Genomic DNA, 25829 nt, shown 5'->3' on the forward strand with positions numbered 1-25829 from the left:
CAGGTGCAGGGCTGATGTTAAGGGAGAGGTGGGGCCAGGTGCAAAGCTGATGTTGGGGTAGGGGCCAGGTTGCAGGTCTAATGGTAGGAAAGGTATTGGGCCAGGTGCAGGGCTGATGTTGACGGAGGAGCCAGGTGCAGGTGTGATGGTAGGAAAGGTGTGGGTCCAGGTGCAGGGCTGATGTTGGTGGAGGGGCCAGGTGCGGGTCTGATAGTGGGGAAAGTGTCAAGCCGGGTGCAGGGCTGATGTTGGCGAAGGGGCCAGGTGCAGGGCTGATGGTAGGGAAGGTGTAGGGTCAGTTGCAGGGCTGATGTTGGCGGAGGGGCCAGGTGCAGGTCTGATATTTGAGAAGGTGTGGGGCTAGGTGCAAAGCTGATGTTGGGGGTGGGGCCAGGTTCAGGTCTGATGATAGAAATGGTGTCGGGCCAGGTGCAAGGCTGATGTTGGCGAAGGGGCCAGGTGCAAGGCTGATGTTGGCGAAGGGGCCAGGTGCAAGGCTGATGTTGGCGAAGGGGAAACAAGCAGGGCTGATGGTAGGTTAGACGTAAGGCCAGGTGCAGGGCTGATGGTAGGGAAGGTGTAGGGCCAGTTGCAGGGCTGATGTTGGCCGGAGGGGCCAGGTGCAGGGCTGGTGTTCAGGGAGAGGTGGGGCAAGCTGCAGGGCTAATGTTGGGGGAGGAGCCAGGTTGCAGGTCTGATGGTAGGAAAGGTGTCGGGCCAGGTGCAGGTTTGATGGTGGGGAAGGTGTGGGGCCATGGGCAGGTTTGATGGTGGGGAAGGTGTGGAGCCAGGTGCAAGACTGATGTTGGGAAGGGGCCAGGTGCAGGTCTGATGTTGAAGGAGAGGCGGGTGCCAGCTGCAAGGGTGATGCTGGGTGTTTTTGTGATTTAGTGTATTGTCTTACAAAGGCAAATATAATGAGAAAGACAGGAATGAGGAGAAGAGCTGTAAGTATATTTAAAAGATGGTGTATGAGCAAATATAAAGCACATTCTCTTTTTCACTGTCTGGCATGAATGAGAAATGTCCTAACATGGCCACCATTGGGAAAGGTGTTGTTATTATCTTTGATAACTAGTGATGCCAGATGTGGGCAAAGATGAGAATATCTTTCACTGCTGTTTATACAGCTATTCACACCTCTCAAGGGAATGCAGTGTCGTTTTATAATTCCAATTACCGAATAATGGTTCTAATGCTTCAAAGGACTGTAACAATGTATATTTTTACAGTTATTTATCAGTATGTATTTCTCCTCCATCAGTCCTGTAGTAAGCCAGCCATATCCACCCTGCACTCACACAGCAAATACTTGGAGCAGGAGAATGCTGCCATTTTGAAAAAGATCATTGAGATGGAAGATCGGAGTATGAAGAATGCCAGCCAGCAGCTGCAGCAGTACGACAAGGCAGAGGTAGGTGTTGGGATACAGTAGATGGAAACTTGTGATTATTTACTTATATTTACTGAGGCTGGCCATAGACAACAAGTTTTCACATTTTAGAACAATTTATGTTATATAAAATTAGATTAATTGTCAATTACAGCACGCACAGAAATATTAAAAAGGAACCATTGTTTCACACATTATAGCATTATTAGACTTGTGGCCATGGTTAAATTATAAACCCTTTAATGAACGTCAGTTCTATCCCTTCAGTTTGTAATATTTGGCCTTTATCCTATTATAGATCAATTCAAATGTCATATTGAATCTAGTGTCACCCACACACACTTTCATTTGGATACAGTTTTGTTCAAAATAATTGGATCTTTTGATTGAATATTAAGGTTTATGGCAAACTTCAATTAATTGAACTTCATTGACAATTACTACATAAAGTGTCAGTGTGAAGGGCGAACCAAGAAATCTACCCATGGCACCAAATTATTTGATAAAAATGTGGTTTTGGTTGGAAAATAATGAGAAAAAAACGAAATTGTACTTAGATTGGACGCACCAGCGGACAGCGCATCCATTGTAAGTACAATTTACTTTTCTTGAGCATCCATTGGGGTCCCTGGAACCATAGGGTGTAGGACTGACAGTGACCAAGGAGCACTTTAATAAATTCTTAGCTGAAGCCTGGGCTCCTCCCTCTCTATATACCCTAGATCTTGTCATTTTTTTCAAGTAACCACAGCAGCAGAGTAGCACCAAAGTTAGATTATATTTAATTTATTTTCTTTTAATGTTTTCTTTTTTTTATATTTAGTCACAAGTAGCTGTCACACAACCTATCTACTTCAATACTAGGGGCCTGATTCATTAAGGATCTTAAATGAAGAGGATCCTTATTTCAGTCTTCTGGACAAAACCATGTTACAATGCAAGGGGTGCAAATGAGTGTTCTGTTTTGCACATAAGTTAAATACTGCCTGTTTTTTCATGTAGCACACAAATATCAACTTTAAATTTCAGTGTACAAATAAGCTATCAAGTATTTGTGTTTTACATGAAAAACAGTCAGTATTTATCTTATGTGCAAAACAGAACACTCATTTGCACCCCTTGCATTGTAACATGGTTTTGTCCAGGAGACTGAAATAAGGATCCTCTTCATTTAAGATCCTTAATGAATCAGGCCCCAGATCTCTAAGGATTGGGCTTCAGAGAAGGGTAACTGGTCGCTACCGCTGCAGCAGGGGCTGGTTGGACTGGGGGGGGGGCATCTGCCCCCAGGCTGGTACCATAGTAGGCTATCTTGGGCTTGATATCTGGGCTACCTGCATTCTTATTTCCTTAAAATGTACCTAATAAGCTGCTGATTTGAGTCTTGCCCCCCTCCCCCCCTCCCAAGCTAAAATTTGCCAGCCAGTCCCAGCGCTGCATGCGATGACTGCAGACCCGCTACTGTGTTTAAGCAGACTCCTTTTCCCCTTCATTGAAGCTTGAGAAGAGTCTTGTCTTGCAGTTTATACTGACACTGGAGCTAGCTGTGCTGAGCCTCTGACACCCATGAGAAGGGTCAGGTGATTACTAGCTGCGCTTAAATGGTTTTCAAATCAACCATTTTAAGTTGACTGAAGATGGTTCCGGTGAGTTGTAGGAGCCTATTATTTGAATTTGAGTCTCTTCCCTGTCAGGCTTTTACTCTCACAGAAAAGCCCACCTATAGCTGACAAGACTCAAAGCCACATCATCGTTTCCTCTACAGCCATAGGGAAGTAATAGAGTGTGTTTATTTCTTGTACTTTATCCTATTTCTGGGATGTTTTGTCTCTATTGTAGTTCACTCTCCTTCTAGTGATTGTGTTCTAAGACTCCACTTTACTCTCACTTTTTCTGTCATGTCACATAAAAGGAGTAGTACCAGAGTTTTTTCTGGTGGTGTAAATTTAGTGATATTTATTACATGTTCCAATTGTCATTCTAAACTACCTAACATACTTTCCAGGACAGATGCCCTTTGCCCGCTTTGTGAAGCTGAGGCTCGTCAGCTGTGTACGCCCGCATCCTGGCGGAACCTATTTAGGCTAAATCATTAGCCAAGTCCATTCCCGAGCATACTCAACTTGCCAGACTACTGAGTGAAGATAATATTCCCTCAGTCTCCCCTTTTAATTTTCCTGCTTCTGAACCAGGACCTGTAGGGATCCTTTCCCAGGCTTCATGCCCTATCACCTCAGAAGAACTGTCATGAGCCCAACGTTTGGTCAGATTGGTTCAGAACTTGGTGAATGTTTCTTCATCTTTAGATAGGATTTTAGAATCTTCATCTTCTTCTAGGCTGGGCAAGTGCCATATCTCTGCTTTGGTCCAATCATAGGATGATTTTGATTCTGACCTCTACTCTCAGAAGGAGGAAGAGGAACAGGAAGAATCCAACATAGAGGAATCTTCATTTACTATGAGGACTCCTCTAGATGACAATATTCTGGACACAGAAGATCCTGTATCTTCTGAAGGTCCTTGTTTAAAAGAAAACTATTACCTATTAAGTTTCTTTTCTGTTTTCTTTACTTTTCTGCCCCCCCCCCCTTCCCCACCCAATTAGTCCATTCACAATTTGGGACTGGGTTATGGTCCCTGACAGAATCAAAGTTACCAATCAATGTTCTGGAGCTAAATGTTGTCTGAAGCTGAGACATTTCCAATAGAAAAACCAGTAAAAATTAAATCTGACAATGAGCTCTGGCATACATCGACCGCCAAGGAGCCACAAAGAGCTAACTGACAATGAAGGAAGTAAAACAGATCATGTGCTTGGCGGAACTAGATGTTTGATCCATCTCAGCGGTATTCATCCGAGGAATGGAGAACTGGGAAGCAGACATTTCCACCAGGAATTCTCTAAATCTGGAAGAATGGTCCCCCTTCAGCCACGTGTATTTCTAAAAATAATAGCGAAAGGGATTCAACCAGATGTCGACATGATGGCATTAACGGTGTGGCTGCAGAAGCCATGATAATTAGGGCTAAATGTTGTCATGACAATAGGGTTTCTGGGATACATCTCGGGACCCTTGGGACTATCTATTGCAGGAGTGTAGGGGAAACTGGGAGGCTGGATGAATGTCTTGCTTATAGAGCTTGCTGAAATAAATGACTGGAATCTGGACCTGTTGGACTGGAACTTAGACATGGGAATAGGGAGGACCTGAACTCACTAACAGAGACTCAGTACCTTCAAGAACTCAGAGATTCAGACAAATATAGTGCCACAACTGGGACTGGGAAGACTCAGAACTCAGGCAGAGAATATACAGGGGTGGCAACCTCCTGAACAGAATAAGCCTGGAACTGGCCCTAGACAACTCAGAACCTGGTGTAGGCCTGGAACTGGAAGTCAGTACCCCGAGACACAGAGATGGCTCCAGCAGGTAGGTGACTCAGAACAACAACCTATTATCCCAGAAAGCCAGTTGAAGAGACAGGAATAGATTGATGAGAGGAGGATCCACACAGAAGGTAACAGCTGGAATCTGTACACGAGCAGATAGAATGAAGGTCAATACACACGAAGGAATAAATAGCCAAAGTCTTTATTTCAGCAGGTAGAATGAAGCCGAAATCACACAAAGGGTTAATGGTTTAAAGTCCATATAACAGCAACAGGATAAGTCTGAACTCACTCAGAGGGTAAATGGTTGAAGTCCATATAACAGCAACAGGATGAATCTGAAGTCACTCAGAGGGTAAATGGTTGAAATCTGTATTCAGCAGGCGGAATGAAGCAGCAAACAGGATGAAACTGAATTCACATGAAGGCTTGATGGTTGAAATCTGTATACAGCAGACAGAATGAAGCAGCAAGCAAACAGCAACTGTTGTAATGTGGAACCAGGAACTAGGAAAGTGTTGCACTGGCAGTTTGCTGATTGTAGGAAGAGACTGTTATAGTCTGCAGAGGAAGCTAATTGGTGAAAGAGATCAGGTGTTCAGATTCATCAGGATGTTTAGCAGATGTCTCATCCAAGATGGCAGCCTCCAGTATTGCAGAAAGAAGTGACGCTTGTCTCAGGGTAGAATTCTACATTCGACCAAAAGGGAGATGTACGGTGATATGGTACCATCGAGTGGTGTAAACAGGACTAAGACCCTGATTCGTGACAAATGTCTCTCGTATAACATAGTGGAAACCTGGCTTAAAACTAGAAAATCATCTTAGAAATTTTATATATTTTAGTGTGAACAGAAGGGATTCTCAATCTCTTACTTTAAACAGATTGTTTTAGTTGTTGACAGCGGTTTGAGTCTTAGTTCCCTAAAACCAAAAATGTACCTACAGCTTGTCCGCTTTTGATCCAGTGTCTAGACAGCATTGGGTTACATTTTCACTAGTCACATTGTGTTATTACGAATGTTTTTTTATTATGTTGATTCCTATCACGAGATTGGGCGTGTATGTGAGTCATCACTTTCATGAATGACTTTTGTCTCTGATTGACTTAACATTTCACATGACGATCGTTATGTGGATTGGTCACTCTATACCACATGATCGGGACAATACAACATTTAATAGCCCCGTGAGGATTTACCATCATTACCTCTGATGAAACGGCGATTCAACGCCGAGAAACGCGTCAGGTTACTCGTGCTACACTATCTGGAGGCTACTAATCGATTGACCAGTCTTTAACCCCGGGGTTGGGTTGCATCACTTCCTTTGCGTGTTACACAGTACCAAGTGCCCGTGGGACAATTCCAGCAGGAGATCATCGTTATACTACACAGGCAGGGCCAAGGCTTCCACTAGGCAGAGTTAGGCAGCTGCCTAGGGCGCCGTGCTCTGGGGGGCGCCACTGAAGCCATGTAATAGTTAATAATGTCTGTAATACTAGCGGCAGCCGCGGGCATGATTAACTGACCTACAATGCCATTAGCCGCCGCGCATCTTATTATTTGACCAGGATCTGCAATGGAGTCATTCAATGACTTATTGCACAGCTGTGCAGCAAGGCGCCCTCCCCTTCACAGCTATTCTCCGCCCATGGAGGAGGTACTGAAGGAGCCATGGCGCCCAAATCCTCACTTACCCCCGGATGGCTACTCGCAGGTCACAGCCAGGGTGACATGCAGCTACTCCGGGTGTTATCGCTGCGTGGGTGCCGTTTCAATGTCGGATGCTGCAGGAGTAGATTCCGGCGGGAGGCTTGATTGTCTGTGCAGCCAGTGCACACCATTGATCCCCGGGCTTGGTACATTCAGATGCAGCAGAGAGCTGAGAGTCCGGCAGGGGAGGTGCTGTGGCAGCACTGCTTAGAATCACTGTGAGAAGGAGCAGCGTTGTTCAGTCCCCTGGACTAAGAAACTGGAGAAACTTTGGTGAGCAAGGTAAAGAGAGATGTCTATGTGATCCACTGATAGCAATGCAGAATGACAACACCATGACACCCTCAGGTTCCTGTGTCCCCCTGCCCATGTGTCCCCCTGCCCATGCGTGCCTGTGTCCCCCTGCCCATGTGTGCCTGTGTCCCCCTGCCAATGTGTGCCTGTCTCCCCCTGCCCATTTGTGCCTGTGTCTCCCTGCCCATGTGTGCCTGTGTCCCCCTGCCCATGTGTGCCTGTGTCTCCCTGCCCATGTGTGCCTGTGTCCCCCTGCCCATTTGTGCCTGTGTCCCCCTGCCCATTTGTGCCTGTGTCCCCCTGCCCATTTGTGCCTGTGTCCCCCTGCCCATTTGTGCCTGTGTCCCCCTGCCCATGTGTCCCCCTGCCCATGTGTGCCTGTGTCCCCCTGCCCATGTGTGCCTGTGTCCCCCTGCCCATGTGTGCCTGTGTCCCCCTGCCCATGTGTGCCTGTGTCCCCCTGCCCATGTGTCCCCCTGCCCATGTGTGCCTGTGTCCCCCTGCCCATGTGTGCCTGTGTCCCCCTGCCCATGTGTGCCTGTGTTCCCCTGCCCATGTGCGCCTGTGTTCCCTTGCCCGTGCCCTCCCCCACTTTGAATGTGTACAACACTGACAAGACAATAGGGACCCACCCCTCCCGTCTGAGTGTTCTCTGGGCTCCCTAAAGACCTAAGTCTGCTCTGATGGTGCCTATGTTACGTAGCCCTTGAAGAACAGCAGCAGCAGTTGAGCCACCAGCTTTGCTACACCCTGACAGGCAGTATACATTTGTTTTTAGGTTAGATAGTGACTTAAATAAAATAAACAATAACCAATAAATGCCCACTTATACTCATCAGAAATGTGGAAATGATCTAGAAGGATGTTATACTCACAATAAGCGCACACTTAAAAAATAACCTTTATTCTATTTCCATAAAACACAAATACGCTAAATAGCAAAATATTAAAAATGATATGATATTATTGATTAAATAAGGTTTGGGGTATATTGCTTTTCTACCTCATGTTCAGTATTCTTGTGTTATATGCCAATAATTGTGTGGAATTCAGTCACTTATCATTTACCTCATTTTACAATATAGTGAATATTTGTTCATTTAGGCACTATGGAAATGTGAAATGTGAATGTTCCTCTATTAGTAAATCAATTGCATTTTAAATTCCCTTTAAGCTGACTTAAAGCATTCAGTTCTCTTCTTGATGAGTTTGAGTATGGGTCGAGGGTGTTGGTGGGGGGGGGGCAGGGGCGCCAGGCTGGGGCTTTGCCTAGGGTGCCCAGAAACCTTGCACCGGCCCTGTACACAGGTTGGAGCGCTTTTTGAATTATCAGGTCATTGGCAAAGTTGCTGCTCTCTATATACCATGTGTTTATGATTACAAGTGGGTATGCACACAGAGCCGTGCGGACTGTCATTCTAGCCAGTTTGTCTTTAACTGGTAATTCACCACTTTGCTATACCATGCTGGATTATACCTACATTGGACTTTATATTTTCCTTTTATAACTGGCATTATAATTGAGGTCTGTGTTACCAATATTGTTACGACTGGTCTCTATAGTAGATTTTTCTGTGGCTCCAGACTTTTATATGTGTATTATTAAATTTACAATAGTTATTAAATTGTTTTATATACATTTCAAGCTTTGCGCTATTTCTGAATTTTTCCATACTGTTGTGTTTTAGCAGGATCCAGAACCTGCACAGATAAGCTGCAGCTTGATTTTAGCAAATAAGGTTTATTAGCGCCCTCATACATTGTTGTTTGTGTAGTTCCCTAAAAGTTACAGTTTGCACTTTGTCGGTCTTATCTCAGAAAAGATTGGCACTGGTTCCAGAGGTACAAACAATTTTCCAAGGTGTTCAGCAGCCTTCATATGTTCCTCCTGTTGTGCTGTAGGATTGTACCCTTTATCAGTCTTACGACATCCTCCATTTGAACCGTAGAACTGTGTGGAAATTAAGTTTCTAAGCTAGAGAACAGTTTTTGGCTATTGGCTATTTTTACGAGAAGGGTGTTCAAATTGGGGGCTCTCTCTTGTAGATCCCCTTGCACCTTTTTCCAGTAAGACACACAAAGCCATCCTTTCAACCTAAGACAGTGTCTAGATTTCTTCTTAACAAGGACTCCTAGGACCAACTCTGGACAAAGATGTAGACTTGTAATTAAGTCCATTGGTGCATTGTAAAAGTGCAACTTTTGAATTAGTGTTAATTTTAAATCAGTCATTATATTCAAATGGTTTAATTTTTGTAATTATGTAGAGATATGTTGCCCCTTAGTACATGACATTAAATTTCTGGTAGCATAGGCTCTCTATAGTACCTCAGACATTTGCGCATTTAGGGGGGATTTCCAGTTACCTGGAAACCACCACTTTCAATCCTGGACCTATTGACAGGCTGGTTCCTTCCACACCAGACATGTTACTACATGAGGAAGCGGATCTTGCAGATCCGTTCCTCACCTCTCTTTCCCCTTACGGTATTTCTCATCTGTCTGCCTGTTTGCTTTCTGCACATGAGGGGCGTGTGCATGTCAGGTGGTGCGTGCCCCACATGAGAAATACCGTTATATGTGTTGTATCGCTCGCTTTTATTTGAGTGTTTTAGCTGTCTACTCTTCCTGTCTTCCCTCAGAGTGCTGTAGTCTCTCACTGTTTCCTGTCTTCCCTGAAACAGCTGTAGCTTCTTGCTGTTTTATTTAAAATATGTTTTAACTGTACAGTCTCTCTGTATTTTCTCATAGTACTGTAGTCTTTCTGTTTCCTCTATTATAGTTGTCCAGTCTGTTTTCCCTCAGAAAGCTGTAGTCTCTCTCTGTTTCCTCTGTGTGTTGTTTTAGCTCTCTAGTCTCTCTGTCTTCCCTCAGAAAGCTGTAGTCTCTCTCTGTTTCCTCTGTGTGTTGTTTTAGTTCTCTAGTCTCTCTGTCTTCCCTCAGAAAGCTGTAGTCTCTCTCTGTTTCCTCTGCGTATTGTTTTAGCTCTCTAGTCTCTCTATCTTCCCTCAGAAAGCTGTAGTCTCTCTCTGTTTCCTCTGTGTGTTGTTTTAGCTCTCTAGTCTCTCTGTTTTCCCCTTAAGAAAGCTGTAGTATCTCTCTGTTTCCTCTGTGTGTTGTTTTAGCTCTCTAGTCTCTCTGTCTTCCCTCAGAAAGCCGTAGTCTTGCTCAGGGGCTGGCTGAGCAGTGGAACCTCTGATCCCCTGGCTATTCCCATAGTGGGCTACCGTGGGCTGGGTCATTGGGCCACCTACATTTTTTTATTTTAAAATAGGCTGCTCGAGTCAAGTCTTGGCTCTCTGGCTATAATTTGCCAGCCCACCCCTGGTCTTGCTCCTAAATAATGTCTAAACCATCTAGTCTCTCTGTTTCCCTCAGAGTGCAGTTGTCTCTCCATGTTTGCTTAGAGTATTGTTTTAGCTGTCTAGTCTCTCTGTCTTCTGTCAGACTGCTGTAGTTTCTTTCCTTCCTCTGAGCAATAACTTAGCTGCCTAATCTCTCTGTCTTCCCTCAGAGTAACATCCATGCGGTGCAGGCTTGGACAGACCGTCAGATTCAGGATGCTCATCGGGATCTGGAGGCAGCTAGAGAACAGAGGGAGAAGCGTGTGATGGGTGAGGAGTCACAGTGCCGCTGCTTGCTGTAAACCTGTTATTATAGAACACTAATACGTTTGCACACATAACACAAAACTCACTAGGCACATAGGAAAGGCAGCTCATCATTGGCAGGGACATTCACAACCAGACACTGAATGTTAAAGACATAAAGATGCACCAGAGCCACAACTGTAGATGAAATTAGCCTGAATACTAATGACCTGTAGTAACATTCTGGTTCCGGGTATCCGTATGCAAACCTTAACTCTCTTAAATTTGATCAATCGCTTGAGGCGGCTAAAATTATATATATCATTTTACTATTTTGGCTCCTCCTGTTTACTTTTATTATGCCAATATACATACATCACAACATTCCAAATTGGAGGACCAACGCAAATTAGGCAACACACCACCTTAACCCCCAACTAACCTTGCTCCATCAGTGCCACTCCCATCCTCTGCAGGGCTGCACCCCTTTCCTGACTGACCACACCTTTTTGACCTCTAACAATGAAGACTGCTGAGAGATATGACAATAAAATTTAAATTCAGCTTCCTATTCTGAAGAATATTCGATAAATGGTTACATTTTTGACCAAAGCCCAAATTTTGATCTGTATGTCCCTAGCCTGGAACAGCTTGTTCTTGTGTGTAAGCCATTAGAAGACATGTCCAGCATGTGAAATAGAGAGAATCTAAACACATAATCCACATAGTTGTACAGAATATATATTATTACCTAGGATACTGCAAGCCTGCCATTCGTACTGCTATGCGGTCTTAAAACTGCCTCCATAATTCAGAATCTAAGGGGTAAATGTATGAATCTCCGGATTCTTCATCTCCGGCGTGTTCAGCCCCTTCAGCGCTTAAATTTAAAGCGGCGCTGCATTGTAAAGGGAAACTTCCCTTTACAATGCAGCGCCGCTTTAAATTTAACCTGTATGGTCTATCCAGAGCACTTCAAATTTCACGCCGCGGGTCTGAGTAGGTGTTTTTGCAAACTAGAAATGCGCCTTGCTTTGTGAGAAGATGAAAAAGTCATAAGAGATGCACTGTGCAAAGATGTAAATGTCATTAAAAAGTCCAACCTCCGACCACTTTAGAACTATCTCATTCGTTTATTAAACCGTTCCTGTTTTACACCTAAAATACTGCTTGGTTCAGCCTAATTTATATTATTATTATTATTATTATTGTTATAATATAAGCCCAAAAAAACCAGGAAAGTGCAAAGTATATGTACCGCTTTAGTATGCTCCCATAGTTATTAACAATCTTTATTTTAAAAAAATCTATCTCTCTCTCTCTCTCTCTCTCTCTCTCTCTCTCTCTCTCTCTCTCTCTCTCTCTCTATATATATATATAAAATGCGGTACTCGTATTTGCCAAATGCGTCGCAGTATAACTTTAAAACAAGTTCCGGGCAACTCCAACTCTGGAAATGACTGTATGGCCTTTTAGCCTTCCACACTTTTATATAATTTAATGATCTTGGACCGCAAAACAGAATTTTATTTTTTGCATACGTCAACGCGTTTGCTCCCTCCAGCTCAGTAAACATAAAAGAAAAAATAATTTAAGTAGAGGCACTCTTTAGCTAGTTATGCAGGCATTTCTTATAAGAAATGAATTGTTAATCTGTATGTGGTCAAAACTCAATAACTAAGCAGAAATAAAATCTAACTTATATTACGTGTCTTTAAAAAGGAAAACAATTCCACGAAAACAAAATATTAAAATGTCAAAATTAGGTGAGCAGATTGGAGATATTCAATACATAGTACGTGGTTTGTCCCTCAGTAACTAATAGTTGGGGTATCGTATATCGGGCTTTGTACAGCCAAAAGCAGGCCAGCATGTTAATATAATTATCACTAGTTTTCAACTTCACAATGCTTGATAACAGAATTAAAAAAAATTCCCAATAATTGATCAGAATAATTCTATTCTATTCACACAGAATTATTGTCTACATAAATTATTCTGTTCCTTTATTTGATCCGAATGGGTGTATAAATTCATATTGGTTTAATACATTATTATTAGCTCGTTTTAGCTTTATATTAGCTCAGCTTCATGCCATGCATTTTGATATGCAGAATGTGATTTTTTAAGGAAACCATTCTCTGCACAATTACCTTGTTATAAAAATTTTCAGTGCGTATTGATATCAGATACAATTTTGTTATGCACTGAAACTTATTATTTAATAGTAAATGTTGCCAGATAAAGAAGGTTTCTCTCTGTGAAATGAACTCATGATTTTATTGGGATCTTGATAACTTTAAGATATTGGATACATAGGATTCATACAAATCAGTTTGACCTCTTTATTCAACAAAAACGCTAATTTCCGCAAATATGCTAGTTCATTCTTATAGCACTTTACAGTAGTTGTATAAGCCAAATTGCATCAATCGATAGAACTTGCATATACATTCCTTCACATCAAACATAGGTGATTTAATACAATGAAGTTCTTTCAATCAGTAAAACTGCTGTCTACCCCACTCCCATGTGCAAGAGGCTTTAGTTGCCGTATATTCACTGGTTTCTCTTAAGTATCAAATAATTTTTAAGGTAACTTAAATCGATGAAGTCTCTATGTCAGTGGTTCCCAAACTTTTGCAGTTCGTGGCACCCTTAGAGTCTCCAAATTTTTTCAAGGCACCCCTCCAAAATAATTACTGGGCAGTCCTGTTTTAGAAGTATTTGAGTCAAAAAAATGTAATAAGTATTTAGGTCACGACAAAAATACTTATTTAGTTGTATGCAAAAATGCCCCTCTGCATCCAGACACTCTGCCCCCTCTGCATCCAGATACTCTGCCCCCTCTGCATCCAGGCACACTGCCCCCTCTGCATCCAGGCACACTGCCCCCTCTGCATCCAGGCACATTGCCCTTCTCTCACGCTGTACTCTCCTCTGCCCTCTGTCACGCTGTCCCCCTCCTCTGCCCTCTGTCACGCTGTCCCCTCCTCTGCACTCTGTCATGCTGTCCCCTCCTCTGCCCTCTCTCACGCTGTCCCCCCTCCTCTGCCCTCTCTCACGCTGTACCCCTCCTCTGCCTCGCTGTCCCCCTCCTCTGCCCTCTCTCACGCTATCCCCCTCCTCTGCCCTCTCTCACGCTGTCCCCCTCCTCTGCTCTCTGTCACACTGTCCCCCTCCTCTGCCCTCTGTCACGCTGTCCCCCTCCTCTGCCCTCTGTCATGCTGTCCCCTCCTCTGCACTCTGTCACGCTGTCCCCTCCTCTGCCCTCTCTCACGCTGTCCCCCCTCCTCTGCCCTCTCTCACGCTGTCCCCCTCCTCTACCCCGCTGTCCCCCTCCTCTGCCTTCTCTCACGCTATCCCCCTCCTCTGCCCTCTCTCACGCTGTCCCCCTCCTCTGCTCTCTGTCACACTGTCCCCCTCCTCTGCCCCGCTGTCCCCCTCCTCTGCCCTCTGTCACGCTGTCCCCCTCCTCTGCCCTCTCTCAGGCTGTCCCCCTCCTCTGCCCTCTCTCATGCTGTCCCCCTCCTCTGCTGTCTGTCACACTGTCCCCCTCCTCTGCCCTCTCTCACGCTGTCCCCTCCTCTGCCCTCTCTCACGCTGTCCCCTCCTCTGCCCTCTCTCACGTTGTCCCCTTCTCTGGCCTCTCTCACCCCGTCCCCCTCCTCTGCCCCGCTGTCCCCCTCCTCTGCCCTCTGCCCTCTGTCACGCTGTCCCCCTCCTCTGCCCTCTCTCACGCTTTCCCCCTCCTCTGCTCTCTGTCCCCCTCCTCTGCCATGCTGTCCCCCTCCTCTGCCCTCTCTCACGCTGTCCCCCTCCTCTGCTCTCTGTCCCCCTCCTCTGCTCTCTGTCCCCCTCCTCTGTCACGTTGTCACGATCCCTCTCACTGCGCCAGCCATAGAAAAAAGAAAGAACACAAAAACTTACCAATCCGCGCGGCGCCGGGAACCAGCATCCACCTCTCTCCCGCAGCTTGTCACTGACGTCGATATTCAGTGACAGCTGAGGGGTGCCGCGGCGCTACTTTGGGAACTGCCGCTCTATGTGACTGATTCTATGATTGATGGACTAGAACGCTAGCCAACAGTCTATGCTGGCTTTGAGCTATAGCGTATAGGATTAATTATCAGGCATGATTTCTAATTGGAATGATTTAGCCCCAATCTCCCTCGCTGCTCATTGGTCTAATCTAGTGTATCACAACGCTTTCTACACAAATGTACGTTTTGCTAATGCTTGTTTAAAGTTGCAACCTGTATTCAGGAAGGGCTGATTATTTAAGATAATCTCTATCTAATCCGTGTTCCAGCTCACCTCAGTTAATCATGTCAAATTTTGCTACTTCGCCATCATGACATTGTATGTTCTGCAAACCCATTCAAATGGAGGTGAATTTGCACCAAAATAGGCATTACATATCACTAAAACGAAATTTTGCACTGCGCCTTGGCAGTTTTGCCCATTATAACTGCTCTCCATTGAAGGCAAAGTACCTAGATATGATCATCACTTCCTACTAGATATTTGTTATTACTACAGTGAAAGAATCTTTAATGGAATTAGCACTTGGCAGCTATTTATAAGCTCTTCTCAAAAACTTAAACTGAATTAATACACTAATGGCTTTTAACAGTGTACAATAAACCTAAGTAAAACTCAATTGTGTAAGGCTGGAATCCTTTCAGCTAATGCCTTGTAGCATTTAGTACTCAAATTGTAAAAGTACACCTTGATACACACGTTATAAGCTTGGGTTGTTCCCAAACATATCACCCCTTTAATACAGAGGCACACACTTGGTTATAACAAATCCAGGTGATAGTATTTATTGCATTGTAAAAGGATGGCTGGCAACAGCACTGTGGACACCAGATCTTGCCACTTACATTGGGGGGAAAGCTCCAGTGAGTCCACCATAACCAAAACACTGTGTGTGGGTTGGAGGGAAGGGGCGGTAGCTCCTTTACATATGTCACTATCACCCTACTAGCCTTCGCTATGACCCACCCTGGTATGTGTTAAGGGCAGAGTAGCACGAGATCCTCAAATGCTAGAACCGTTTTGCGAGATGTTCATTTTTAGCAGCCCCCTTTCCGAGGAATTTGTTAAGTTCCACAATACCCCCAGGACTTAGGCTCGGGTAGTAGCAGTTGTTGATCTAGCACCTGCCCAGTGGAGAAGGCAGGACACAGTAGGAGGTAATGAGAAAACAGCATATATTAGCAGAGCCAGACAGGCAAGGGTTAATGTAGACTGGCCTGGCACTTGTCTGATGAAGTGGAAAGCTCATGGTAACAGGTAGTGAGCAACCAGAATGTATTTGGCAGAACTCAGAGTCAGACGGGCAGGGATCAGAAGTAGAGAAGACAGCGGAATCCTTTAAAGAAGTCAGGGGTTAGGGCAGGTAGAGATATGAGAGCAAATCTGTTTAACAAAGCCAAGGGTCAGGAGTGGAGAAGACAGCAATTCCTATAAACAATCTGCTTCAGACACTGATAACAGAACAGGTCAGGATACAAGGCACAATAGGTCAAATAGGAACTATTAACAGCATTGGTATGCTGCCAGGAAGAGTTTTATAAAGGAAGCAGCACCAATCACAACTGTAGGATGATTAGCATACATATTAGTAGCAGTAATTGCACAAAAGATAGTTCAGCTAAATTAAAATGTTCTAACTGAGGGTCACTCGACCATGCAGAGAGTGGTTCCTCCATGTACATTCACTCTGGATGTGAGAAGTATTAGAGCTTTAAAGACAGCAAACACTTTTTTGCAGTGGTCAATCAAATCTGTGAAAATGTCCATACTAACACCCTGGTAATTAATATAGGGTGGACACTTTGCAAATAAGAATGTAATAACATATTTTAGACAATCCAAAACCACTGGTCAAATTTAGCATGATGTTGGAGTCGGAAAAAATATTCCCTTACATAAGCGGTCAGTCTGGTCCAAAATTAGACAAGGATTATTGCATTAACCCTAAATGTTATACCAGAGTTTCTTCACTAAGATAAATACATTGCTCGGCAGAAATGCAAACAGTGCAGAGAGGTAGATGGCCACATTCAGAGTTACAGGCAAGGAGCAAATTTGTTCCTGGACAGACAATGTTGCAATGCAAGGGGTGCAAATGCCCTATTATTATTATTATTATTATTATTATTATTATTATTATTATTTTTTGCATGCAGTAATAATACTGCATTTGCATGTAACATACAAATACTGGACAGTTTTACTCACACTCATCAGTGCTAGTTATAGCTGTAACTGTATCATGTATTTGGCTTTTTGCTCACTGTATTAGTTATGTATTATCTGTATTTGATTGTCTGACGCTATGGCATCTGTGGCCACCTTATAATAAATAATAATCTGTGTGCAGATTTTAAATTTGCACCACCCCCTGCAGTGCAACCTGGATTTGCCCATGTTCAATTTTGATCATCACTCTAAAAAACGTAAAAGAACGCACACGATAGGACAGATTTTATATTTTGTATTTAGAGAAAATTCGTATTAGGAAAACCAATGACAAACATGTGGAAATATTTAGCAAACTGTATAAAACATTCATTAAATGCATTCTACTCACAACCTGGCTAAAGAATCCACCACAGAATGAAAGGCTAAAGTAATATTGAGTAACAGATGTCTGACGGTCTAATGCTATGTTAAGGCATAGCTATAGCTATAGCACAATTCAATAATATGCAGGGAAGCAGGGTAAAAATGGAAGAGCGACATGGGAAACGCAGCAGCAGAGTTAGTGAAGATATAAAGGGCAAAGAAAGGGAGAATGTAAATAGATCTGTTGAAATTAAAAAAAAGGTTCCCTGCAGGGTGAGGACCCATTCCCCCACCTCTTCCCACGGTATTAAAAGCATCAGGACGATCTCATATGGCCAAACCCTTCTCTGAAGGCTTATATAACTTCAGGGCTATTCAACAGTCGGTCTTCATTATAGGTCTCAATTATACAATAAATGAATTTTCGAGTGTTTTTAGTCCAACGATTCTCAGCTGTGATCTTCAGTTTTGGCTGTGGCTAACGAAAGTTTGAGGATTTTTGTGTGGCCACAGCAAAACTTTATGACTGCACTGAAAAACTGCTGTGGGGGAATCAGCACTGATTAGTAGGAATGTTGTCTGTTTCTGTAACCTCCGATTGGCTGTTGGGAGAGAAGAAGCATCCAGTATTTCTAGCAATCAGCACTGGTTGCTTTACATTAGTAGAAATGCTGGCTTTCTCTCCTGCCTTAATCTCCAACAGCCAGTTATGAGTTGGAGATTACAGTAAGGACAGTATTTCTAATGCATCAGTTGGACAGCAAAAACCCTATTTGCTGAACGGTAGCAAGACATCAAGGTATGCTTAAAGGTCAGGAGCCTCTGGGTTTTTGTTGCTGGTGAAAGGGTACTGGATGGTATCTAGTAGCCAAAGGTGTGGAGTGCTGGTCAAAAGGTGCAGGGTGCTGTTAACTGGTCCAAATATTTCTGTTAGCGGTTAAAGGGTACTGGGTCCTGATTAAAGAGTGCTAGTTGCTGGTCACATTGTGCTCGTTAGTGATCAATTTATGCTGATTGCTAGACATAGGGTGCACCATGAAGATAGGGTTAGTGCGGTGTGATCTGGCACTTTCTCTTCACTTGGCATTAGCTATAAGTTAGGGTGGGGGCTATATAAATAGAGGTGGTTACTCAGAAGCAGATGTCCCCTTTGATGAGTTAATGAGTATGCAGCCTTTCAATTCAATTGAAAACTAACATCACTGAGACACTGACAGTGTAGCTTATAATTTCACTAGGAACCAGTTACATCTCTGACATTGCAGACTGTCATTTCACCAATAACCAGTGACATCATTGAGACACTTACAATACAGCCTATTAATTCACCAGTAATTAGTGACATCAATGAGAGCCTCTCAATGCAGCCATTCATTTCACCTGTAAACAGTGACATCACTGAGACACAGACAGTACATTGTGATTTCAACATTGACATCACTGAGAAAATGGAGAGGTGCACCATAATACCTTGAATTTTCACCATTGCGCCTCATTGGTCCCCACATCAAGGTGCACAGCTTTTCTGAGCAAAGTAAAAGTGCACCTCTAAAGCTACACTGTGCAAAAGTGTAAATGTCACATCAAAATTCAGCCCCCTACCCCTTCATTACCACTTACAGTTGAATAATATTTACATTTCTTCTCCTAAAACTCAGCTTGTTGTAGCCTTATTATGGAGTAAATAAATCATTAGTGAGGGGGCATTGGGAATGGTTTTGTTACTTTTATCCATTTTGTGTGTGTGAAGCTTTTGATTACATTGCTTGAAGTGCTCCTAGAAGTTATTTTCTGCACCAAAGCATAGGTCGCATTTTGTCCTATACTTTTAATGAGATAAAATGTTCCTCATGCACAGTGCACTGCTTGGAATAAAAAAAACAAATAGTTAAAAACGGGCAGTATCCACCTTTTCCCTTAAATCTTCAATCACCTCTAGTGCTAGAAACCCTGAGCTAGTTGCCACTATGACAAGAAAATCACTTGTTGCAAAAAAACACTTCAAATATTTATTAATTAAATAAAAGATTCACCAAAACCCTTGTTAAATAAAACGTTTTCTTGATGCGTTGTAATCTAAGTGGTAACGAAAAATCCACACAAAAAAATGATACTCCCTTTCACTGCCCAGCCAGTCACAAACATTTTTTCCACATTGGCTACTTCTCATTGGAAATGTAGCCACTCATGGTAAGCCTCCTCCAGGATAATCATGGCTGTGGCTAGGGCCGGTGAAGGGCTCTCTAGCACCTCCCTGCCCTTCACTGCTCATGCTCTGGGGAAGCCATTCTTTTTCCGATACAGGCTTGATTTAGAGTGGGGACTTGAAACAAGGTGAACGTCACCTATGGATGACAAGGGAGACGTCACCCATGGGCATTTTGGCTGGCTTACCATGCCAGACTTCTGTGTAATTATTGTTATTTGACAATAAGTCATATTAAACAACCACATAACCATATAGGTACTGTATACACTTAATGTGTGCTGCTTGGTGCACCAAAGTAAGTCCTGCTATACTGTTGTTGCCAGAAACCATCTGTATAAAATGGGGGCAATGCAATTTCTCACCTACTCCCCTTACCAGTCCTCAGTTGTCTGTTAGCATCTCTATGGTTTCAGTGAGATGTGAGTTGCCTTGCCTGTTATTTTCCTGTGTGGAATGTACCCCTAGTAAGTACAAGCAAAAATGGACGAACTAAGCCCTTTTTTTAGACGTGGACATTACTGCAGATCTTGTAATTTAATTATTCTAAGTACATTCCATGCGGAAAAATAATGTGTGAGGCCATTCACATCTAATTTAATCGCCCCCAATACGTGTATATTTTACATACAGCATATACTAACTACAATGCTGTGTTTTTTGTTTACTCTGAGTGCCTAGCTCTCACTGGTACTTTTAATTTACAGCACTGCGTCTTCAGCTACAGGCCTGTGAGGAGAAGATAAAAGCGGCTCAGGAGGACTTGTATCGGCTGCGAGAGTATCGTGACCGGGAGCATTCGGTGAAAGTACTGGAAGCTGCAGAGCTTGAGAGACAGCTGCGAGTTTTAAATGAGGCCCATCAGGTGGGAGGAGTTAGGTTGTTTGTGGTGAGAACACAATGCCTGTGCCTGTTTGTGCGTGTAAGTGCGGTTAACACTACTGACTCCTTTCTCTCATCTTGATCAGGACCAGGCTACTGATGTGGAAGCTTTAGCTCACACAGAGATTCAGAAATTGTTGGAAAGTCAGCAGACAGTGAAGGATGCCACCCTCCAAAATGTAGTAGAGGTGAGGGGATTAGTGAGAGACACCTATAGCTATCTTTCCACAGTATAATATGGATGTTTTGCTTGGTTCCTGTCTTCATTTGAGAAACTTTACTACCCACCTCTCATGATGAAACAGGTGACAACACACAACCCCCATAGAGTAAAGTACTGTACTGACCTGGAGGCTCATGCAAACCAGCAAAATACGTGGATAATACTGACATAAAGCCATTTATTTGTGGCCCCAAAACTCTGTTGCCCTAACTAGGTCTTTATGATATGTAGGGGTTAGCATTGGTTGTACACCATATCAGGAGGTCAGGAGATTTGCCAAATGCCAAAAATATGTTTTCTGAGGCCAATTACTATGGCAGATAATAGTCACTTGATTATATAGTTCCTGCACCACTGTTATATATCTAAGTGTCTGTAAGAAGCACATTTACTGTATCAAGAAAACGCACAATTCTCAGACATGAGTAGTAATTACTGTGTGTCTCTGTTATCCCTGCTGAGAAGGGTCTGCTATCGGGGGATCTCCTCTCTTCCCGCAGCTATGTCTGGAACGTACCATGCAGGGTCCTCTCCGTGCTTCAAGCTGCATTCTTAGCTCATGTAAATCTTCCCAGAACACTCCAAAAAAGGAGGCCACTGCCGTTTTCAGATGTGCTGCTGCGATGTGTCCTATACAATGCATGTAGAGACTCCTGGATTGCCATGTTGCACTGTCACTGAATATGAGATTGCATTGCTATAGAGAGAGATAGGAGGTTTGAGGGTGAATAATGAATGTGCAATTTTTCTTTTAAACTTGCTATTCGCATGTCAAAACTAAGAATTTGTAGAAGCTGAATAACTAATTAAGCACCTGTCATGGTTGGCTCTTGCCATTTCATTGTGATCTAGACCAGTTTTAAAAATAAAACTCAGGCTATAATAGTGTCTTTTATACAGGTGTCTAATTATAAAGTCATTTAGATCCCATGAGATTCCCTGTTGAATGTGCACTGTGCCCCCTATTACGAAGCATGCACTGTGTACCTGGGAGGAAGTAAGCAGACCCTTCATGTCTCATCTCATATTAGGTTGAATATGCAGCAATAATTAGTTTTTTAGGGACACAGCCATAAAAATAGTTATTGTTTTGTTTATTCTAAGGACTAATGAACACAAATAATATGTAATTTTATTTATATCACATGTCCCAAATACCGTTCTTTCCTGCCCTTCATATTTTAATTCAGGGTTCCCCTGAGAACCCCTAGCATAAATTGCACAAATTCGCACTGTGCATGCCCACAAAGAGAACGGACGTATATGCACCAATGCAGACTTGAGGGAAGGGGCATGCAAATGCGGGCCAAGTTCAGTAAGGGCATATTCTCGCAAATGTAGCTAATGCAGACCTCCAGAAACAGATATACACCTGCTAGAGGACAGGTGCAAATATACACTGATGCTGATGACTTGGTGTAACCAGCCGCATATGCTGTCGATGCAGAGCTGAAAGCATCTGGAGGTGTGTACAGCTCTGCATATGGGCAATTTTTGTGTGCACTTTTTTAACAGTAGTTTACGCCAATTTTGCGGCCAACTCTGCATCAGGCCCTGTGTGTCCTAGCTTACCCAATTATACACCAGACACAGTGAATGAAACAGCAACACTCTAAGAATTTTTTACAATTCTGCAGTGTAATAATAACAAACTAATAGGTGAAAGCATTAGGCTGTGGGCATTGCATATGGCTGACTCCAACCAATCATCACTTATAAGTTAGCAGGTTACAGCTCATGTTGCCAAACTCTGTCTCTAAACATTACCATGAATTTGTTTCATTTTAAATTTGACGGGACTAACACCAAGGGGCATATTCAATTAGGGTTCCGGTCCGCGGTAACGCGCGTTACCGCGGAAAGTGCGCGTTATTGCCGGTATTACGGTACCGCAATAACGCAGATTTTCGTTCGCAACCCTATGGGCTGCGAACGAAAATCCACGTTATTGCGGTAATGTGGATTAAGTTTCGCGGCTGTTCCGGCGCGATCCCACGGACCGGAAAGCTAATTCAATATACCCCCAAATGTTCAAAAAGTTATTTACGGAGTTTGTGAATTTGGCTACAAAGCAGAATGATTGTGTAGGCAAAATTAAAAGACAAATCTTAAAGAAGTTCTTTTTCCAGCCCGTTGAGACCTAGCGCACATTACAGTGTGAACAAGTAGTAGACTATGACATAGGGTACAATTTTTTCTATATTTTCCCTCTGGTTTAAATACGGTTGGCACATCGCATTCAAATGCACTTCCTGCGTTGATGTGAAAGGAGTATATTCCTGGTGTCCTATGGTCTCAATGCTCCGCTCTTCCAGCCTGAAAAGTGCTGTATTTTGAAGATCCTGTAATAACACACAGTAGTTAATGGGATACTGAGTTATTAACATATTACCAATAATAGAAGCTTCAGAATGCTGCACTCTCCTGGTGTGAAACTTTCTAATTTGCCTGACTGACACCAGTGTTTCCCCAGCTCCAGTCTACAATTCTTTACAAAATCTTCATGTTACAAAGATATCCTCCAGTTTAGCTAATTAGTGTCTTGATCACTTTCCAAATGATCCATCAGCCAGAATCAGTGACATACTCATTAATTCATGTTTTAATTCTGTTTTACTCGTCTGATGCTAGTAACTAAGAAGTATACTGAATGTCAGAAGTGAAGACTTCCTACAGGCTGTGCTAATTTATATAAGAATGTGAATATATCCAAAACAAATTACTTGAAGCATTCATATCCTTTGTGATATAAAGGGTGTAATGTGCAAATGGCTGGTGTATTAAAAAGTTTGTCTGTAATTCCTAGCAAATGTCATTGTATCAGCATCCAATAAAGAAACTCTTTCCTGCTATAGCAATATCTATTGTCTCAAACTGTTTCCTTTAGCAACAGTTGGAGTCTCTGCCTCTGTCATTTAGGAGGTTGTGTCTTCAGAACCAGAAGCTGAAGCAGGACATTCATGCATACCAGCAGGTGAGTAGCAGAACTAGTGTCAGCCATATTGTGACTGGCATTTTGTAGTATGTTCAGATGTGTCAAGGTTGAAAGAGACCACATCATTCAGTGGAGGTCATTTTTGAAGTGCAGAGGAGCAGCACAAAATCAGCTTTGGCTCATCCGTCTGATTTGATTTGTGAATGTCTTCTAAAGTGCAATGGTTTACATAGGAAGATGGTAGAGAAGGAGCTAAAGATTGCACAGACTGAGCGGAGGAATTAGAAAGAGTTGGCATGCCTTGCTGTGTAAGAAATAAGCCCAAAAATAAAACAAATTTTGTATAGCGTGATTATAGAAATGAGATAAAGAGGTGAAGAGGGTTCATTTTCTAAAGGTGTTCCTTATTGTTTACAGGGATGTATGGCCATTATCACTCTGCAGAAGCTTAGAGCTGGCTGATCTCGTTTTATACCACACACAGAAGTGACACATAAAGGCAACCCAGATGCCCACTCACTCTCATAATTAATCTAAACCAGAAATTAGGCTGAACTGAGTAGTACTTTAGGAGAAAGTCGACCATGGTCTTATCTGTGTAGAGTTTGGATGTTCTCCCCGTGTTTGCGTGGGTTTCCTCTGGGTGCTCCGGTTTCCTCCCACACTCCAAAAAATACACTAGTAGGTTAATTGGCTGCTATTAAATTGCCCTTAGTCTCTCTCGGTCTGTGTGTGTTAGGGGAATTAGATTGTAAGCTCCAATGGGGTAGGGACTGATGTGAATGAGTTCTCTGTTCAGCGCTGCGGAATTTAGTGGCGCTATATAAATAATTAGATGATGATGAATTGTCTATGTAATAAGAGGGGTGTTTATAAAGTGGTAGAAGTTTGGCTTTGATGTAATGTTTATACTTTTGCACATCTCTTTAGATTTTTCTGCCTCCCCATACATCTAGGTATGCTTCTGGTCTGCCGAGATGTCTCCCAATAGCAGAGAATAGAAAAGCATCTTGATGTGCGCTGGTTTAGGTTTAGTGGTGCACAGTCCAGGTGTTTGGTGTTTAAGGCCCACATAGCGATATATATTTCTCTTTGTGTGGTGTAAACTAATGTGCTTTTTTATAAAGATAGTTGTGTAAATTAATTCACCTTAAGTTTTTGTTTTTTGGTCCACCTTTTGGTACAGTTGTTAATTAACTAGTAATATACAGGTAGTGGAAACACCAATATTATTATTATTATTATCATTTATTTGTTGGGCGCCAAAGGGTTTTCGCAGCGCCTTACATAATACGAACAGTAGACCATACAGGGTAAACATCACAGAACAATAAACACTAAGTACCAATGCTTCGGAAACTCCGGGCAGACATATGGAGTGAGGGCGGAGCAGAAGAGTCGGTATGAGGACAGGAGGGGAGAGGGGCCCTGCTCATACGAGCTTACATCCTAAGGGAGGGAGGACAAAACAGGCACGAAGGGAGGCAGTGATGCAATGGAGAAAAAGGGACCAGGGGAGAGGAGGGAGAACAAGCAGAGTGGATGAGGGGTTAAGTGGATGGTTGGTAGGCTTTCAGGAACAGGTGAGTTTTGAGTGCTCGTTTGAAGGAGTACAGATTGGGAGCGAGACGGATGGAGCGAGGGAGGTCATTCCAGTGCAGGGGGGCAGCTCGGGAAAAGTCTTGGACTCGGGAGTGGGAAGAGGTAATGAGAGTGGAGGAGAGGCGACGGTCGTTTGCTGAGCGCAGGGAGCGAGCGGGAGTATGAATGGTAAGGAGGTTAGAGATGTAGGTGGCAGTAGACTGGGAGAGAGTTTTGTAAGTGGTAGTAAGGAGTTTAAAGAGGATTCTGTAAGGGAAAGGGAGCCAGTGTAAGGCCTGGTAGAGAGGGGAGGCAGAGGAGGAGCGACGTGAGAGAAAGATAAGTCTGGCAGCTGCATTGAGCACAGATCAGAGCGGGGCGAGATGGGAGAGAGGGAGGCCAGTGAGGAGGAGGTTGCAGTAGTCCAGGCGGGAGATGATGAGTGCATGGATGATGGTTTTGGTGGCGTCTTGTGAGAGGAAGGGTCGGATGCGGGCGATGTTGCACAGTTGGAAGCGACAGACTTGAGCAAGGGATTGGGTGTGGGGGGCAAAAGAGAGAGAGGAGTCAAGGGTGACACCCAGGCAACGGAGTTGGGTGACAGATGAGATGGTAGTGTTGTTAACAACGATTGAGAGGTTGTGGTGAGAGGGGAGTCTGGAAGGAGGAAAGACTATGAGTTCCGTTTTGGAGATGTTAATTTTGAGAAAGCGTGAGGACATCCAGGAGGAGATGGCAGAGAGGCAGTCAGATACACGAGAGAGGAGGGTGGACGAGAGATCAGGAGAGGAGATGTAGAGTTGAATGTCGTCAGCATAAAGGTGATACTGAAGACCAAAGGAGGAGATGAGCGCACCAAGGGAGGAAGTGTAGAGCGAAAAGAGAAGGGGGTCGAGAACAGAGCCCTGGGGGACTCCTACTTGGAGGGGCGTGGGGGCGGTGGAAGAGCCGGACGTGGAGACAGAGAAGGTGCGGTTAGCAAGGTAAGAGCAGAACCAGGCATGGACAGAACCAGAGAGGCCTAGAGAGAGAAGAGTTTG

General features: G+C 43.6%; 1 protein-coding gene across 6 annotated transcripts in view; it reads left to right on the forward strand.

Moving 5' to 3' along the window:
* C6H20orf96 (chromosome 6 C20orf96 homolog) overlaps window positions 1–25829 on the forward strand; it is a 54189-nt gene that overhangs the window by 17193 nt on the left and 11167 nt on the right. For 5 of the 6 annotated variants that reach the window (XM_075176534.1, XM_075176533.1, XM_075176537.1 and 2 more), the window contains 5 exons: window positions 1265–1414; window positions 10308–10407; window positions 19876–20033; window positions 20137–20238; window positions 23161–23247. In XM_075176534.1, coding sequence (XP_075032635.1) covers window positions 1265–1414; window positions 10308–10407; window positions 19876–20033; window positions 20137–20238; window positions 23161–23247 — 597 coding nt within the window. The remainder of the gene's footprint in view (window positions 1–1264; window positions 1415–10307; window positions 10408–19875; window positions 20034–20136; window positions 20239–23160; window positions 23248–25829) is intronic. The other variant, XM_075176538.1, reaches the window with a different exon arrangement.

This window comes from Mixophyes fleayi, chromosome 6 (genome assembly GCF_038048845.1).
Source record: "Mixophyes fleayi isolate aMixFle1 chromosome 6, aMixFle1.hap1, whole genome shotgun sequence".
Classification (NCBI taxonomy): domain Eukaryota; kingdom Metazoa; phylum Chordata; class Amphibia; order Anura; family Limnodynastidae; genus Mixophyes; species Mixophyes fleayi.